The sequence below is a fragment of the Bos indicus genome, chromosome 12, assembly GCF_029378745.1.
Source record: "Bos indicus isolate NIAB-ARS_2022 breed Sahiwal x Tharparkar chromosome 12, NIAB-ARS_B.indTharparkar_mat_pri_1.0, whole genome shotgun sequence".
NCBI classification, from domain to species: Eukaryota; Metazoa; Chordata; class Mammalia; order Artiodactyla; family Bovidae; genus Bos; species Bos indicus.
Window position 1 is genome coordinate 70,883,499 of NC_091771.1, and position 16,111 is coordinate 70,899,609.

The 16,111-nt window shown below is 39.7% G+C and overlaps 1 protein-coding gene across 1 annotated transcript in view; it reads left to right on the forward strand.

Annotated features, from left to right (window-relative positions):
- Positions 1 to 16,111, forward strand: part of LOC139186120 (ATP-binding cassette sub-family C member 4-like) — a 156,997-nt gene that overhangs the window by 27,928 nt on the left and 112,958 nt on the right. Inside the window, exons 7-9 of the mRNA XM_070799901.1 lie at positions 1,358 to 1,483; positions 3,073 to 3,322; positions 7,620 to 7,721. Coding sequence (XP_070656002.1) covers positions 1,358 to 1,483; positions 3,073 to 3,322; positions 7,620 to 7,721 — 478 coding nt within the window. The remainder of the gene's footprint in view (positions 1 to 1,357; positions 1,484 to 3,072; positions 3,323 to 7,619; positions 7,722 to 16,111) is intronic.

Sequence of the window (16,111 nt, forward strand, 5' to 3'; positions counted from 1 at the left end):
TTCTTTGCATGTGTTTTAGACTCTTCAGTCTTAGCCAGTGGAGGCTACAGCCCTAAGCTGCAGGCTGATTTTGAAGAGAGAAAGGTGACGACACTCATTGGCTCTTCCCTGCACCATACCTGAAAAGTGGAGTGTCTTTGAGCAGAATATATCTATATTGAAATTATTCAAGCATTATTAAATAGTAATAATCCTATAGGCTCAATTTTAGCTGCATGTATTTTTGTTATGATCATGGTAGAGCAATTTTCAGGTATCTATGTTCATGTCTTGTTTTTAATTCAGAGTTTCCATTAACTTATAAGAGCCTCAAGGACAAGGTCAATCTTAATTAACTATGCTTTTATATAGCCCCACAGTCCCAGCACAGAGAAGGCAATGGCACCCCACTGCAGTACTCTTGCCTGGAAAATCCCATGGATGCAGGAGCCTGGTAGGCTGCAGTCCATGGGGTCACTAAGAGTCGGATACGACTGAGCTACTTCACTTTTACTTTTCACTTTCACACATTGGAGAAGGAAACGGCAACCCACTCCAGTGTTCTTGCCTGGAGAATCCCAGGGATGGGGGAGCCTGGTGGGCTGCCATCTATGGGGTTGCACAGAGTCAGACACTACTGAAGCGACTTAGCAGCAGCAGCACAGTCCCAGCAGCGTATGTGATAGAACAGTGGCTGATGATGAAGGGCCTAATGGCGATGAGATAGACCTGAAGCAGGTCCCAGAAGGTTGGAGGTGGGTCATTGTCCTGGAGTCAGGTGATGGAGGTATTATGCTGTTTGAAGTTTGTTTTCCTTGAGTTTTTTTTTCTTCTTCTTCTTCTTCTTTTTTTTTTTTTTTGATTTTACATGTGATGTTTTTGTCTATTTGAAATTTCCTTTCCTGTCTTGCTATGGAGAGATGTTCCTTACCCTTTAAGGCCCTGTTGCAGTGCTTCCATGTCTCTGAAGCTCTTGCTCTCCTTTCCCAGTGCAATGAACAGCCCAAACTTTTCTGCTCCCCAGCAGTTCACTCCTGTTTTATCATAGCACAGACACTGTCTTCCTGTTAGATTCAATGTCTTTTTGCCTTCCTTGCCCAACTGCGACCTCCTTGGGTGGAGAGTTTGTACCTGACTCACTTCAGGTCTTCCTCAGCCAGTACTGAGAGTTCTCCAAGTTACTCCTTGAATTGGGTTGAATGGTTGACTTCCTAGTTTCTTTGTCTCCATTTGCACTTTGAGAAGCACTTTCCTGTGATGTCAGCACAGAAGAGATGTAGGGAATCACCTGATTCCTGGTCCCTCCCTGTGCCCCCTGCTGCTGCTATGGAAAGTTGGGCTGTGGTCACTGAGGCTCATCTCACCTCTGTCCGCTCAGGAGTAAGACTGCAGCTCTCACAGACGACAGGATCAGGACTGTGAGTGAAGTCATAACTGGCATCAGAACAGTAAAAATGAATGCTTGGGAAAAGTCATTTATAGACCTTATTACCAGACTGAGAAGGTAAGTTTTGAACATATCACACCATATTTTTGTACTTTCCTCCCTATTTTTACTGACAGAAATCAGAAGTCTTACCAAATTTTCACATGAAGATGAACTTGAATACTGTGAACTCCATACCTCATATGTGGCAGGAGGGTTAAGTGGAAGAGGGGGGTTGTTATTTTAACCTGCTGTTCCATTTATGATCTTCTTAAAGGAAAAATTATATATGCTTCTGAATACAGATGGTGAATAAACACATGAAAAATGTTCAACATCACTCTTTATTTGAGAAATGCAAACTACAATGAAGTATCACTTCACACTGGTAGGAATGGCCATCAAGAAAACATCTACAAACAATACCCTTCTGCTCTGTTGGTTGGAGCGTAAATTGGCACAGCTATTATAGAAAATAGGCTGGAGATTCCTTAGAAAGCTAGGAATAAATCTACCATATGACCCAGCCATCCCTCTACTGGGCATATGCCCTGAGAAAGCCAGAATTCAAAAAGACACATGTACCTCAATGCTCATTGCAGCACTATTTACAATAGCCAGGACATGTGCTTTCAGAGGGCCATTACAATAGGCAGGCCATGGTGCCTGCCTCTGTCTGATGTCTCAGTGCCTCAGAATTTTGGGATGTCTTATTCTCTTCCCCGACAAGTTCATGAGCTCCTGGAGGGGACAGACTGTGTCTTTCTGTCATCAGTGGGGAGCCTGGCCCAGGACTTTTGGTTATGAATGCTTGTTGAAAGAATGTTCAAACCCAGTCCAGTTGACCCACAGTGTTTATTTATTTATTTGTTTTATTTTGTTTTTATTTATTTATTTACTTTTTTATCTTTTAACTTTACAATATTGTATTGGTTTTGCCATATATAAAAATGAATCCGCCACAGGTATACATGTGTTCCCCATCCTGAACCTTCCTCCCTCCTCCCTCCCCATACCATCCCTCTGGGTCATCCCAGTGCACCAGCCCCAAGCATCCAGTATCGTGCATTGAACCTGGGCTGGCAACTCATTTCATATATGATATTATACATGTTTCAATGCCATTCTCCCAAATAATCCCACCCTCTCCCTCTCCCACAGAGTCCAAAAGACTGTTTTATACATCAGTGTCTCTTTTGCTGTCTCGTATACAGGGTTATTGTTACCATCTTTCTAAATTCCATATATATGCATTAGTATACTGTATTGGTGTTTTTCTTTCTGGCTTACTTCATGTTGGTGGGAATGCAAACTAGTACAGCCACTGGAGAACAGTGTGGAGATTCCTTAAAAAACTGGAAATAGAACTTCCTTATGATCCAGCAATCCCACTGCTGGGCATACACACTGAGGAAACCAGAATTGAAAGAGACATGTGTACCCCAGTGTTCATCGCAGCACTGTTGATAATAGCAAGGACATGGAAGCGACCCACAGTGTTTAAAAGGGTGATATTAAGCCTCTGCTTAGTTGGAAGAGTGAAGTGGTGATGAAGTGTGTCGTCCTGGTTTTGCAATGGAGCCCTGGATATGCACTGTGTAGTATCTCAATGTGAAGACTTGAATATCCATGCTTCTTTTAAAACCTCTTTCTTACTCTCCTTTCAGGGAGGAAATTTCCAAGATTCTGAAAAGTTCCTACCTTAGGGGCATGAATTTGACAACATTTTTCACTGTCAGCAAAATTATGATTTTTGTCACCTTCATCACCAATGAATTCCTTGACAACCTGATCACAGCCAGCCAAGTGTTTGTGGTCATGATGCTATTCGAGGCTCTGCGGTTCTCGAGCACCCTCTACTTCCCCATGGCCATCGAAAAGGTGTCAGAGGCTGTTGTCAGCATCCGAAGAATCAAGGTTTTGTGATAAATACATTTTTTTTCTATTGTAGGTGGATTTTTTAATAAAATGCCTCCTTTTTTTGTTATCACTGTGTTCCAATTAGGTGATATTTAACTCTTTCAGTGTAAATGCTGGCAGTCTTCCCAGAATGTTGTAGGTATTTTTTTCTCTTATTAGGTAGAGTGTATTTAGTTCAGTTCAATTCAGTCGCTCAGTAGTGTCCGACGCTTTGCGACCCCATGAACTGCAGCACACCAGACCTCCCTTCACCAACTCCCGGAGTTCCCCAAACCCATGTCCATTGAGTTGCTAATGCCATCCAACCATCTCATCCTCTGTCTTCCCCTTCTGCTCCTGCCCTCAATCTTTCCCAGCATCAGGGTCTTTTCAAATGAGTCAGCTCTTTGCATCGGGTGGCCAAAGTATTGGAGTTTCAGCTTCAACATCAGTGCTTCCAATGAACACCCAGGACTGATCTGCTTTAGGATGGACTGGTTGGATCTCCTTGCAGTCCAAGGGACTCTCAAGAGTCTTCTCCAACACCACAGTTCAAAAGCGTCAATTCTCTGCCCTCAGCTTTCTTTGTAGTCCAACTCTCTCATCCATACATAACTACTGGAAAAACTAGAGCCTTGACTAGACAGACCTTTGTTGGCAAAGTAATGTCTCTGCTTTTGAATATGCTATCTAGGTTGGTCATAACTTTCCTTCCAAGGAGCAAGCGTCTTTTAATTTCATGGCTGCAATCACCGTCTGCAGTGATTTTGGAGCCCAGAAAAATAAAGTCAGCTTCAGTTTCCACTGTTTCCCCATCTATTTGCCATGAATTGATTGAACCAAATGCCATGATCTTAGTTTTCTGAATGTTGAGCTTTAAGCTAACTTTTTCACTCTCCTTTTTCACTTTCATCAAGTGGCTCTTTAGTTCTTCTTCACCTTCTGCCATAAGGGTGGTATCATCTGCATATCTGAGGTTATTGATATTTCTCCCAGCAATCTTGGTTCCAGCATGTGCTTCCTCCAGGCCAGAGTTTCTCATGATGTATTCTGCATATAAGTTAAGTAAGCAGGGTGACAATATACAGCCTTGACGTACTCCTTTTCCTATTTGGAACCAGTCTGTTGTTCCATGTCCAGTTCTAACTATTGCTTCCTGACCTGCATATAGGTTTCTCAAGAGGCAAGTCAGGTGGTCTGGTATTCCCAACTCTTTCAGAATTTTCCACAGTTTATTGTAATCCACACAGTCAAAGCCTTTGGCATAGTCAATAGGAGAAATAGATGTTTTTCTGGAACTCTCTTGCTTTTTTGATGATCCAGCGGATATTGGCAATTTGATCTCTCATTCCTCTGCCTTTTCTAAAACCAGCTTGAACATCTGGAAGTTCACATATTGCTGAAGCCTGGCTTGGAGAATTTTGAGCATTACTTTACTAGCGTGTGAGATGAGTGCAATTGTGCAGTAGTTTGAGCATTCTTTGGCATTGCCTTTCTTTGGGATTGGAATGAAATCTGTCTTTATCCAGTCCTGTAGCCACTGCTGAGTTCTCCAAATTTGCTGACATAATAAGTGCAGCACTTTCCCAGCATCATCTTTTAGGATTTGAAATAGCTCAACTGGAATCCCATCACCTCCACTAGCTTTGTTCATAGTGATGCTTCCTAAAGCCCAGCTGACTACACATTCCAGAATGTCTGGGTCTAGGTGAGTGTGAGTGATCACACCTTCATGATTATCTGGGTTGTAAAGATCTTTTTTGTATAGTTTTTCGGTGTATTCGTGCCACCTCTTTTTAATATTGTTAGCTTCTGTTAGGTCCATACCATTTCTGTCCTTTATTGAGCACATCTTTGCATGAAATGTTCCTTTGGCATCTCTAATTTTCTTGAATAGAGTCCCAGTCTTTCTCATTCTGTTGTTTTCCTCTATTTCTTTGCATTCATCACTGAGAAAGGCTTTCTTATCTCTCCTTGCTATTGTTTGGAACTCTGCATTCAGATACTTGTATCTTTCCTTTTCTCCTTTGCCTTTTGCTTCTCTTCTTGTCATAGATATTTGTAAGGCCTCCTCAGAGAGCCATTTTGCTTTTTTGCATTTCTTTTTCTTGGGCATGGTTTTGCTCCCTGTCTCCTCTACAGTGTCATGAACCTCCATCCATAGTTCATCAGGCACTCTGTCTATCAGATCTAGTCCCTTAAATCTATTTCTCACTTCCACTGTATAGTCATAAGGGTTTTGATTTAGGTCATACCTAAATCATCTAGTGGTTTTCCCCACTTTCTTCAATTTATGTCTGAATTTGGCAATAAGGAGTTCAAAGTCTGAGCTACAGTCAGCTCCCGGTCTTGTTTTTGCTTGTATAGAGCTTCTCCGTCTTTGGCTGCAAAGGACATAATCAGTCTGATCTCGATGTTGACCATCTGGTGATGTCCATGTGTAGATGTGCATTTCAGAAATCATAAGATTTGTTCTCATGTAGAGGCAGTAGTATATATAAGTAGCAGTAGCACAGGGCTCTAGTGTCGTGATGCCTGCAGAGTGATTAAAATGTCTAAAAGCAGAAGCAAACAGATTGCATCTCCTGTGCCAACTCCAGTGACTAGGCAGTAACTGCACAGTCCTGGGGTATAAGATTCCTCTCTGGACCGGGAGAGGAGGAATTTGCTGAAAGCTCCCTGCTCCTTGAACAGGAAGAGTGGCCTCAGATTCACTTCTCTGTGTTTGAAATTAGTTCTTTCCTCCACAGTTGTTTTGCTTGTTGGTGTCTGAGCCTGGATTTTGGATCTGCCTTTTTGACACAGTCCCTTTTTCATTTACTGCTTAATCCTCTCTCTCTAGTTGTCCCTCTTCTTTACAAATTTGTAATTCCCACCATTATGTGAACTAAGAACTTCCACATAAACAATCTGGATTTAGAAAAGGCATAGAAACCAGAGATCAAATTGCCAGCATCCACTGGATCATCAAAAAAGACAAGAGAATTCCAGAAAAAGCAACATATACTTCTGCTTCATTGAATCTGCTGAAGCCTTTGACTGTATTGGATCACAAAAAAAAACTGTGGAAAATTCTTCAAGAGATGGGACTATCAAGCCACCTTACCTGCCTCCCTAGAAACCTCTATACAGGTCAAGAAGCATACATAGTTAGAACTAGACATGGAGCAGTGGACTTTTTCCAAATTGGGAAAGGAGTATGTCAAGGCTGTATATTGTCACCCTGGTTATTTAATTTATATGCAGAGTACATCATGAGAAACTCTAGGTTGAAGGAGGCACATGCTGGAATCAAGATTGCTAGGAGAAATATCAGTAACCTCAGATATGCAGATGACACCACCCTTATGGCAGAAAGTGAAGAGGAACTAAAGAGCCTCTTGATGAAGGTGAAAGAGGAGAGTGAAAATGCTGGCTTAAAACTCAACATTCAGAAAATGAAGATCATGGCATCCAGTCCCATCACTTCATGGGAAATAGATGGGGAAACAATGGAAACAGTGACAGACTTTATATTTTGGGGGGCTCCAAAATCACTGCAGATGGTGATTGCAGGCATGAAATTAAAAGACGCTTTCTCCTTGGAAGAAAAGCAAAGACCAAGCTAGACAGTATATGAAAAAGCAGAGACATTACTTTGCCAGCAAAGTTCCATGTAGTCAAATCTATGGTTTTGCCAGTAGTCATGTATGGATGTCAGAGTTGGACCATAAAGAGGGCTGAGCACTGAAGAATTGATACTTTTGAACTGTGGTGTTGGAGAAGACTCTTGAGAGTCCCTTCAACAGCAAGGAGATCAAACCAGTCAATCCTAAAGGAAATCAACCCTGAATATTCATTGGAAGGTATGATGCTGAAGTTCTAATACTTTGGCCACCTAATGCCAAGAGCTGACTCATTGGGAAAAACCCTGATGCTGGGAAAGATTGAAGGCAGGAGGAGAACGGGATTACAGAGGATGAGATTGTTAGATGGCATCACTGACTCAATCAACATGAATTTGAGTAAACTCTTGGAGATAATGAAGGACGGGGAACCTGGAGTCCATGGGATTGCAAAGTGTCGGACATGGCTTAGAGACTGAACAACAACAAGTACACTATATTATGTGATTATATTGATATATACCATGAGGCGTAACAGTAGTATATATTATTCCATATGTTATTAATATGTTCTGATGTGAACTAATACTTTAAATACAGTTAACAAGACAGTATTTAAACTGTTCAAAGTTTACAAATCCCAGGAAAGCAGTTTTTTTGTTTTTGCTTCCTGAAGTTTAACAATCTGTTTTTTTTCCTCTTTTCTATAGAATTTTTTATTACTTGATGAAATAACACAGCCCAACCCTCAGCTGCCATCAGATGGTGAAAGGATAGTGGACATGAAAGATTTCACTGCTTCTTGGGATGAGGTAACAAATCCTCCATTCCAAGATCCTGACTGCTAACAGACAACTGTTAAAGATTTATTGGAGAATTTTTAGATTTTACCCATGGTGTAAAATGTGTCTTACTCATTTACTGAAAGTATGTTATAATAATTCTCAAAATTGGGATTAAGATTTGTATCTAATGGAGATTAAGTATAAAATCAACCTAAGATGTTTGACATGTTGCTCTCTATCTCATTTTCAAGAGAGTTTTCAAAGTATTAGTACACTTTGAATTTAAAGTATATACATTTGTCGTGTTAGCATTTATAGAATTGGAGAGACAAAATGTTACAGTGTGATATGGGTTATCTAACAAATACACAACCAGTTGTTAAACAGGCTTTGGGAAATCAGCATACATTTTTTGCCTTGATTATCAGACCACTGTATTATTCATAGAGTGAGGCCATGATCTGGGTCTTGGCTGTGGGGTAGGGTGGGGTCTCCCGCTTCCTGAGCTTCTTGATGGTTCTGGATACTTTGGTGGCAGCCAGGGGCTGGGAGGAGATAGTAGGTGGGCACATGAGCACCAGTGATTCCCAGTTAAAGGATTATACTGTGTGGAAGCAGACAGGAAGAACTGTGATTTCCAACACTTGGTTTATTTGTTAGGTTCAGGCAAACAGGAAAAAACAACAGGGTGTGGTCTCAAGAAATTGTCAGTATCACACACACAGTGCAGCCCCTTTACCAACTGAAATATTCCCCCAGGCCCTGGTTCCTTGATCTTCTGTGCACACCCTCCTGTATCAGTGTGGATTAGTCAGGAAAACAGAACCCTACCACGAGAGAGGGAGTTCAATGCAGGGAATTAGTTATGTAGATGATAAAAGAGGGAGGAAAAAGCAGAAAGGGAAAAAGAGTGATGCGTGAGACAACCCAGGGGTTATCAAAGGCAGGAAGCTGCTCCCATACCCAGGGCTGGAGGGACTCTTGGAGGAGGCACCTCCACCAGAGGGTCCACTCTCCGGAGCTGAGTGTAGGAGCCTGGCTGCTGTCAGAGTGGGGACCACAGAGCACGTGTTCTGACTGTAGACTCACCCTGTATTTCGTGCCTGTGACTCTGTGGTGCCACCTGCATCATGTTCACCTGCTTCTGACTCAGCACCTGCTGTTCCCACCAACAACCAGTGGTTTGTTCCCACATACATGAAACCATGTCCCTGCGCATTCCAGGCACAGAAACTCCCACAAGGTGTCTGATCTAACCTGAGAGCTTCTCCTACCTTAATACAGTGGATTTACCTTCTGCTTGGTGTTTCTTGTCATAATGCTCTTGAAACATTTGTAGAAAGCACTTGATACAATTCCATTATAAAGGCCACTCTATGTGATTGCCAACACTTACTTTGTATGACTCGTTAGCAGATTTCTTTTGTTCCAAGTAAACATGTAGATTTATTTTAAATCAATTTGGTATATGATACAGATTGGTCCTGCAGTTTTTAATGAACTGAAATAAAAATATCTGTATACAGCGATGTCTGCTTGTACAACAAATATATGTAAGGTAAAATAAGGAATTTCAGTTGTACTAAAGTCTGTGTGAATAAATCAGATGAAAAATCTAAATCTACTTTTTCTATAGTAAAAAAAAAAAAAAACAAATTATTAAAAACTCAAGATACTAAACTGCTAAAGGAAGAGGGGAAAAAGCTGTGAGTTCTGTTGTAAGTCCTTTCTGGTAAAATCTAATTCCATATTATGATTCTGTTAGAGCAGAATTCAAAATTATAGAGATGAGAGGCTTCATAAGCTACATTTTCACAGAAATAGCTACAGTGTTAACATTGTGTGGCAAGGTTTTCTTGGAGAAGGAAATGGCAGCCACCTCAGTATTCATGCCTGGAGAATCCCATAGACGGAGCCTGGTGGGCTACAGCCTATAGGGTTGCACAGTCGGACACACCTGAAGTGACTTAGCAAAGCAACGCAAAGGTATTCCTATCTAGGTAAATGATAATTATGCTATTGTAGCTAATTTTTACCACTTTGGGAGAATGGAAATTCTAAATATTTTCTTTTTTTTTTTTTTAATAATTTTTGCTTTATTTTCATTTTTTTATCCCTTTCTTTTTTTTTTAATTTTATTTTTAAACTTTACATAATTGTATTAGTTTTGCAAAATATCAAAATGAATCCACCACAGGTATACATGTGTTCCCCATCCTGAACCCTCCTCCCACCTCCCTCCCTATACCATCCCTCTGGGTCGTCCCAGTGCACTAGCCCCAAGCATCCAGTATCGTGTATCGAACCTGGACTGGCAACTCGTTTCTTACATGATATTTTACATGTTTCAATGTCATTCTCCCAAATCTTCCCACCCTCTCCCTCTCCCACAGAGTCCATAAGACTGTTCTATATATCAGTGTCTCTTTTGCTGTCTCGTACACCACGTTATTGTTACCATCTTTCTAAATTCCATATATATGCGTTAGTATACTGTATTTATGTTTTTCCTTCTGGCTTACTTCACTCTGTATAATAGGCTCCAGTTTCATCCAACTCATTAGAACTGATTCAAATGTATTCTTTTTAATGGCTGAGTAATACTCCATTGTGTATATGTACCACTGCTTTCTTATCCATTCATCTGCTGATGGACATCTAGGTTGCTTCCATGTCCTGGCTATTATAAACAGTGCTGCGATGAACATTGGGGTACACGTTTCTCTTTCAGTTCTGGTTTCCTTCGTGTGTATGCCCAGCAGTGGGATTGCTGGATCATAAGGCAGTTCTATTCCCAGTTTTTTAAGGAAGCTCCACACTGTTCTCCATAGTGGCTGTACTAGTTTGCATTCCCACCAACAGTGTAAGAGGGTTCCCTTTTCTCCATACCCTCTCCAGCATTTATTATTTGTAGACTTTTGGATCACAGCCATTCTGACTGGTGTGAAATGGTACCTCATAGTGGTTTTGATTTGCATTTCTCTGATAATAAGTGATGTTGAGCATCTTTTCATGTGTTTGTTAGCCATCTGTATGTCTTCTTTGGAGAAATGTCTATTTAGTTCTTTGGCCCATTTTTTGATTGGGTCGTTTATTTTTTGGATTTGAGCTGTAGGAGTTGCTTGTATATTTTTGAGATTAGTTGTTTGTCAGTTGCTTCATTTGCTATTGTTTTCTCCCATTCTGAAGGCTGTCTTTTCACCTTGCTTATAGTTTCCTTTGTTGTGCAGAAGCTTTTAAGTTTAATTAGGTCCCATTTGTTTATTTTTGCTTTTATTTCCAATATTCTGGGAGGTGGGTCATAGAGGATCCTGCTGTGATGTATGTCAGAGAGTGTGTTGCCTATGTTCTCCTCTAGGAGTTTTATAGTTTCTGGTCTTACATTTAGATCTTTAATCCATTTTGAGTTTATTTTTGTGTATGGTGTTAGAAAGTGGTCTAGTTTCATTCTTTTACAAGTGGTTGACCAGATTTCCTAGCACCACTTGTTAAAGAGATTGTCTTTAATCCATTGTATATTCTTGCCTCCTTTGTCAAAGATAAGGTGTCCATATGTGTGTGGATTTATCTCTGGGCTTTCTATTTTATTCCATTGATCAATATTTCTGTCTTTGTGCCAGTACCATACTGTCTTGATAACTGTGGCTTTGTAGTAGAGCCTGAAGTCAGGTAGGTTGATTCCTCCAGTTCCATTCTTCTTTCTCAAGATCGCTTTGGCTATTCGAGGTTTTTTGTATTTCCATACAAATTGTGAAATTATTTGTTCTAGCTCTTTGAAGAATACTGTTGGTAGCTTGATAGGGATTGCATTGAATCTATAAATTGCTTTGGGTAGTATACTCATTTTCACTATATTGATTCTCCCAATCCATGAACATGGTATATTTCTCCATCTATTAGTGTCCTCTTTGATTTCTTTCACCAGTGTTTTATAGTTTTCTATATATAGGTCTTTAGTTTCTTTAGTTAGATATGTTCCTAAGTATTTTATTCTTTCCATTGCAATGGTGAATGGAATTGTTTCCTTAATTTCTCTTTCTGTTTTCTCATTATTAGTGTATAGGAATGCAAGGGATTTCTGTGTGTTGATTTTATATCCTGCAACTTTACTATAGTCATTGATTATTTTTAGTAATTTTCTGGTGGAGTCTTTAGGGTTTTCTATGTAGAGGATCATGTCATCTGCAAATAGTGAGAGTTTGACTTCTTTTCCAATTTGGATTCCTTTTATTTCTTTTTCTGCTCTGATTGCTGTGGCCAAAACTTCCAAAATTATGTTGAATAGTAATGGTGAAAGTGGGCACCCTTGTCTTGTTCCTGACTTTAGAGGAAATGCTTTCAACTTTTCACCATTGAGGATAATGTGTGCTGTGGATTTGTCATATATAGCTTTTATTATGTTGAGGTATGTTCCTTCTATTCCTGCTTTCTGGAGAGTTTTTATCATAAATGAATGTTGAATTTTGTCAAAGGCTTTCTCTGCATCTATTGAGATAATCATATGGTTTTTATTTTTCAATTTGTTAATGTGGTGTGTTACATTGATTGATTTGCGGATATTGAAGAATCCTTGCATCCCTGGGATAAAGCCCACTTGATCATGGTGTATGATATTTTTAATGTGTTGTTGGATTCTGATTGCTAGAATTTTGTTAAGGATTTTTGCATCTATGTTCATCAGTGATATTGGCCTGTAGTTTTCTTTTTTTGTGGCATCTTTGTCAGGTTTTGGTATTAGGGTGATGGTGGCCTCATAGAATGAGTTTGGAAGTTTACCTTCCTCTGCAATTTTTTGGAAGAGTTTGAGCAGTATAGGTGTCAGCTCTTCTCTAAATTTTTGGTAGAATTCAGCTGTGAAGCCGTCTGGACCGGGGCTTTTGTTTGCTGGAAGATTTTTGATTACAGTTTCAATTTCCATGCTTGTGATGGGTCTGTTAAGATTTTCTATTTCTTCCTGGTCGAGTTTTGGAAAGTTGTACTTTTCTAAGAATTTGTCCATTTCTTCCACGTTGTCCATTTTATTGGCATATAATTGCTGATAGTAGTCTCTTATGATCCTTTGTATTTCTGTGTTGTCTGTTGTGATATCTCCATTTTCGTTTCTAATTTTGTTGATTTGATTTTTCTCCCTTTGTTTCTTGATGAGTCTGGCTAATGGTTTGTCAATTTTATTTATCCTTTCAAAGAACCAGCTTTTGGTTTTGTTGATTTTTGCTATGGTCTCTTTTGTTTCTTTTGCATTTATTTCTTCTCTAATTTTTAAGATTTCTTTCCTTCTACTAACCCTGGGGTTCTTCATTTCTTCCTTTTCTAGTTGCTTTACATGTGGAGTTAGGTTATTTATTTGACTTTTTTCTTGTTTCTTGAGGTGTGCCTGTATTGCTATGAACTTTCCCCTTAGGACTGCTTTTACCGTGTCCCACAGGTTTTGGGTTGTTGTGTTTTCATTTTCATTCGTTTCTATGCAAATTTTGATTTCTTTTTTGATTTCTTCTGTGATTTGTTGGTTATTCAGCAGCGTGTTGTTCAGCCTCCATATGTTGGAATTTTTAATAGTTTTTCTCCTGTAATTGAGATCTAATCTTACTGCATTGTGGTCAGAAAAAATGCTTGGAATGATTTCTATTTTTTTGAATTTACCAAGGCTAGATTTATGGCCCAGGATGTGATCTATCCTGGAGAAGGTTCCATGAGCGCTTGAGAAAAAGGTGAAATTCATTGTTTTGGGATGAAATGTCCTATAGATATCAATTAGGTCTAACTGGTCTGTTGTATCGTTTAAAGTTTGTGTTTCCTTGTTAATTTTCTGTTTAGTTGATCTATCCATAGGTGTAAGTGGGGTATTAAAGTCTCCCATTATTATTGTGTTATTGTTAATTTCTCCTTTCATACTTGTTGGCATTTGTCTTACGTACTGCGGTGCTCCCATGTTGGGTGCATATATGTTTATAATTGTTACATCTTCTTCTTGGATTGATCCTTTGATCATTATGTTGTGACCTTCTTTGTCTCTTTTCACAGCCTTTGTTGTAAAGTCTATTCTATCTGATATGAGTATTGCTACTCCTGCTTTCTTTTGGTCCCTATTTGCATGGAAATTCTTTTTCCAGCCCTTCCCTTTCAGTCTGTATGTGTCCCCTGTTTTGAGGTGGGTCTCTTGTAGACAACATATGTAGGGGTCTTGTTTTTGTATCCATTCAGCCAGTCTTTGTCTTTTGGTTGGGGCATTCAACCCATTTACGTTTAAGGTAATTACTGATAAGTATGATCCCATTGCCATTTACTTTATTGTTTTGGGTTCGAGTTTATACACTGTTTTTGTGTTTCCTGTCTAGAGAATATCCTTTAGTATTTGTTGGAGAGCTGGTTTGGTGGTGCAGAATTCTCTCAGCTTTTGCTTGTCTGAAAAGCTTTTGATTTCTCCTTCATACTTGAATGAGATCCTTGCTGGGTACAATAATCTGGGCTGTAGGTTATTTTCTTTCATCATTTTAAGTATGTCTTGCCATTCCCTCCTGGCTTGAAGAGTTTCTATTGAAAGATCAGCTGTTATCCTTATGGGAATTCCCTTGTGTGTTATTTGTTGTTTTTCCCTTGCTGCTTTTAATATTTGTTCTTTGTGTTTGATCTTTGTTAATTTGATTAATATGTGTCTTGGGGTGTTTCTCCTTGGGTTTATCCTGTTTGGGACTCTCTGGGTTTCTTGGACTTGGGTGATTATTTCCTTCCCCATTTTAGGGAAGTTTTCAACTATTATCTCCTCAAGTATTTTCTCATGGTCTTTCTTTTTGTCTTCTTCTTCTGGGACCCCTATGATTCGAATGTTGTAGCATTTATTATTGTCCTGGAGGTCTCTGAGATTGTCCTCATTTCCTTTAATTCGTTTTTCTTTTATCCTCTCTGATTCATTTATTTCTACCATTCTATCTTCTAATTCACTAATCCTATCTTCTGCCTCTGTTATTCTACTATTTGTTGCCTCCAGAGTGTTTTAAATTTCATTTATTGCATTATTCATTATATATTGACTCTTTTTTATTTCTTCTAGGTCCTTGTTAAACCTTTCTTGCACCTTCTCAATCCTTGTCTCCAGGCTATTTATCTGTGATTCCATTTTAGTTTCAAGATTTTGAATCAATTTCACTATCATTATTCGGAATTCTTTATCAGGTAGATTCCCTATCTCTTCCTCTTTTGTTTGGTTTGGTGGGCATTTATCCTGTTCCTTTATCTGCTGAGTATTCCTCTGTCTCTTCATTTTGTTTAAATTGCTGTGTTTGGGGTGTCCTTTCTGTATTCTGGCAGTTTGTGGAGTTCTCTTTATTGTGGCGTTTCCTCGCTGTGTGTGGGTTTGTACAGGGGGCTTGTCAAGGTTTCCTGGTTAGGGAAGCTTGTGTCGGTGTTCTGGTGGGTGGAGCTGTATTTCTTCTGTCTGGAGTGCAATGAAATGTCCAGTAATAAGTTATGAGATGTCTCTGGTTTTGGGGTGACTTTGGGCAGCCTGTGTCTTGAAGCTTAGGGCTGTGTTCCTTTGTTGCTGGAGAATTTGCTTGGTATGTCTTGCCCTGGAACTTATTGGCCCTTGTGTGGTTTTTGGTTTCAGTGTCAGTATGGAGGCATTTGATGAGCTCCTGTCAATTAATGTTCCTTGGAGTCAGGAGTTCCCTGGAGTCAGGGTTTGGACTTAAGTCTCCTGCTTCCGGTTATCGGTCTTATTTTTACAGTAGTTTCAAAACTTCTCCTTCTATACAGCACCACTGATAAAACATCTACATTAAAGATGAAAAGTTTCTCTATGGTGAGGGTCACTCAGAGAGGTTCACAGGGTTACATGGAGAAGAGAAGAGGGAGGAGGGAGTTAGAGGTGACCCAAATGAGATGAGGTGAATCAATAATGGAGAGAGTGGGCTAGCCAGTAGTCACTTCCTTATGTGCACTCCACAACTGGACCACTCAGAGATGTTCACGGAGTTATACAGAGAAGAGAAGAAGGAGGAAGGTGACAGAGGTGGCCAGAAGGATAAAAGGGGGGAATGAAAAGGAGGGAGACAGATCCAGCCAGTAATCAGTTCCCTAAGTGTTCTCCACCATCTGGAACACACATAAACTCACAGAGTTGGGTAGAGTAGAGAGGGGTTAGGGAGGAGACACAGGCGACCTGGTGGAGAAAAAGGAGAGTCCAAAGGGAGAGAGAGCAGTCAAGCCAGTAATCTCGCTCCCTAGTGAAAAATGGGTCCTGAAGATTGGGTTCTTAAAGATACAAAATTGGTAACCAATACATAAAAGCAAAAATTAAAAATCTAGAGTAGAGTTTGGAATTTCAAAAATACGATGTTAAAGAAAAGAAGAAGGAAAAGAAAGAGAGAAAAAACGAACAAACAAAAACAAACAAGGTCGCAAAAATTATAAAGTACAGG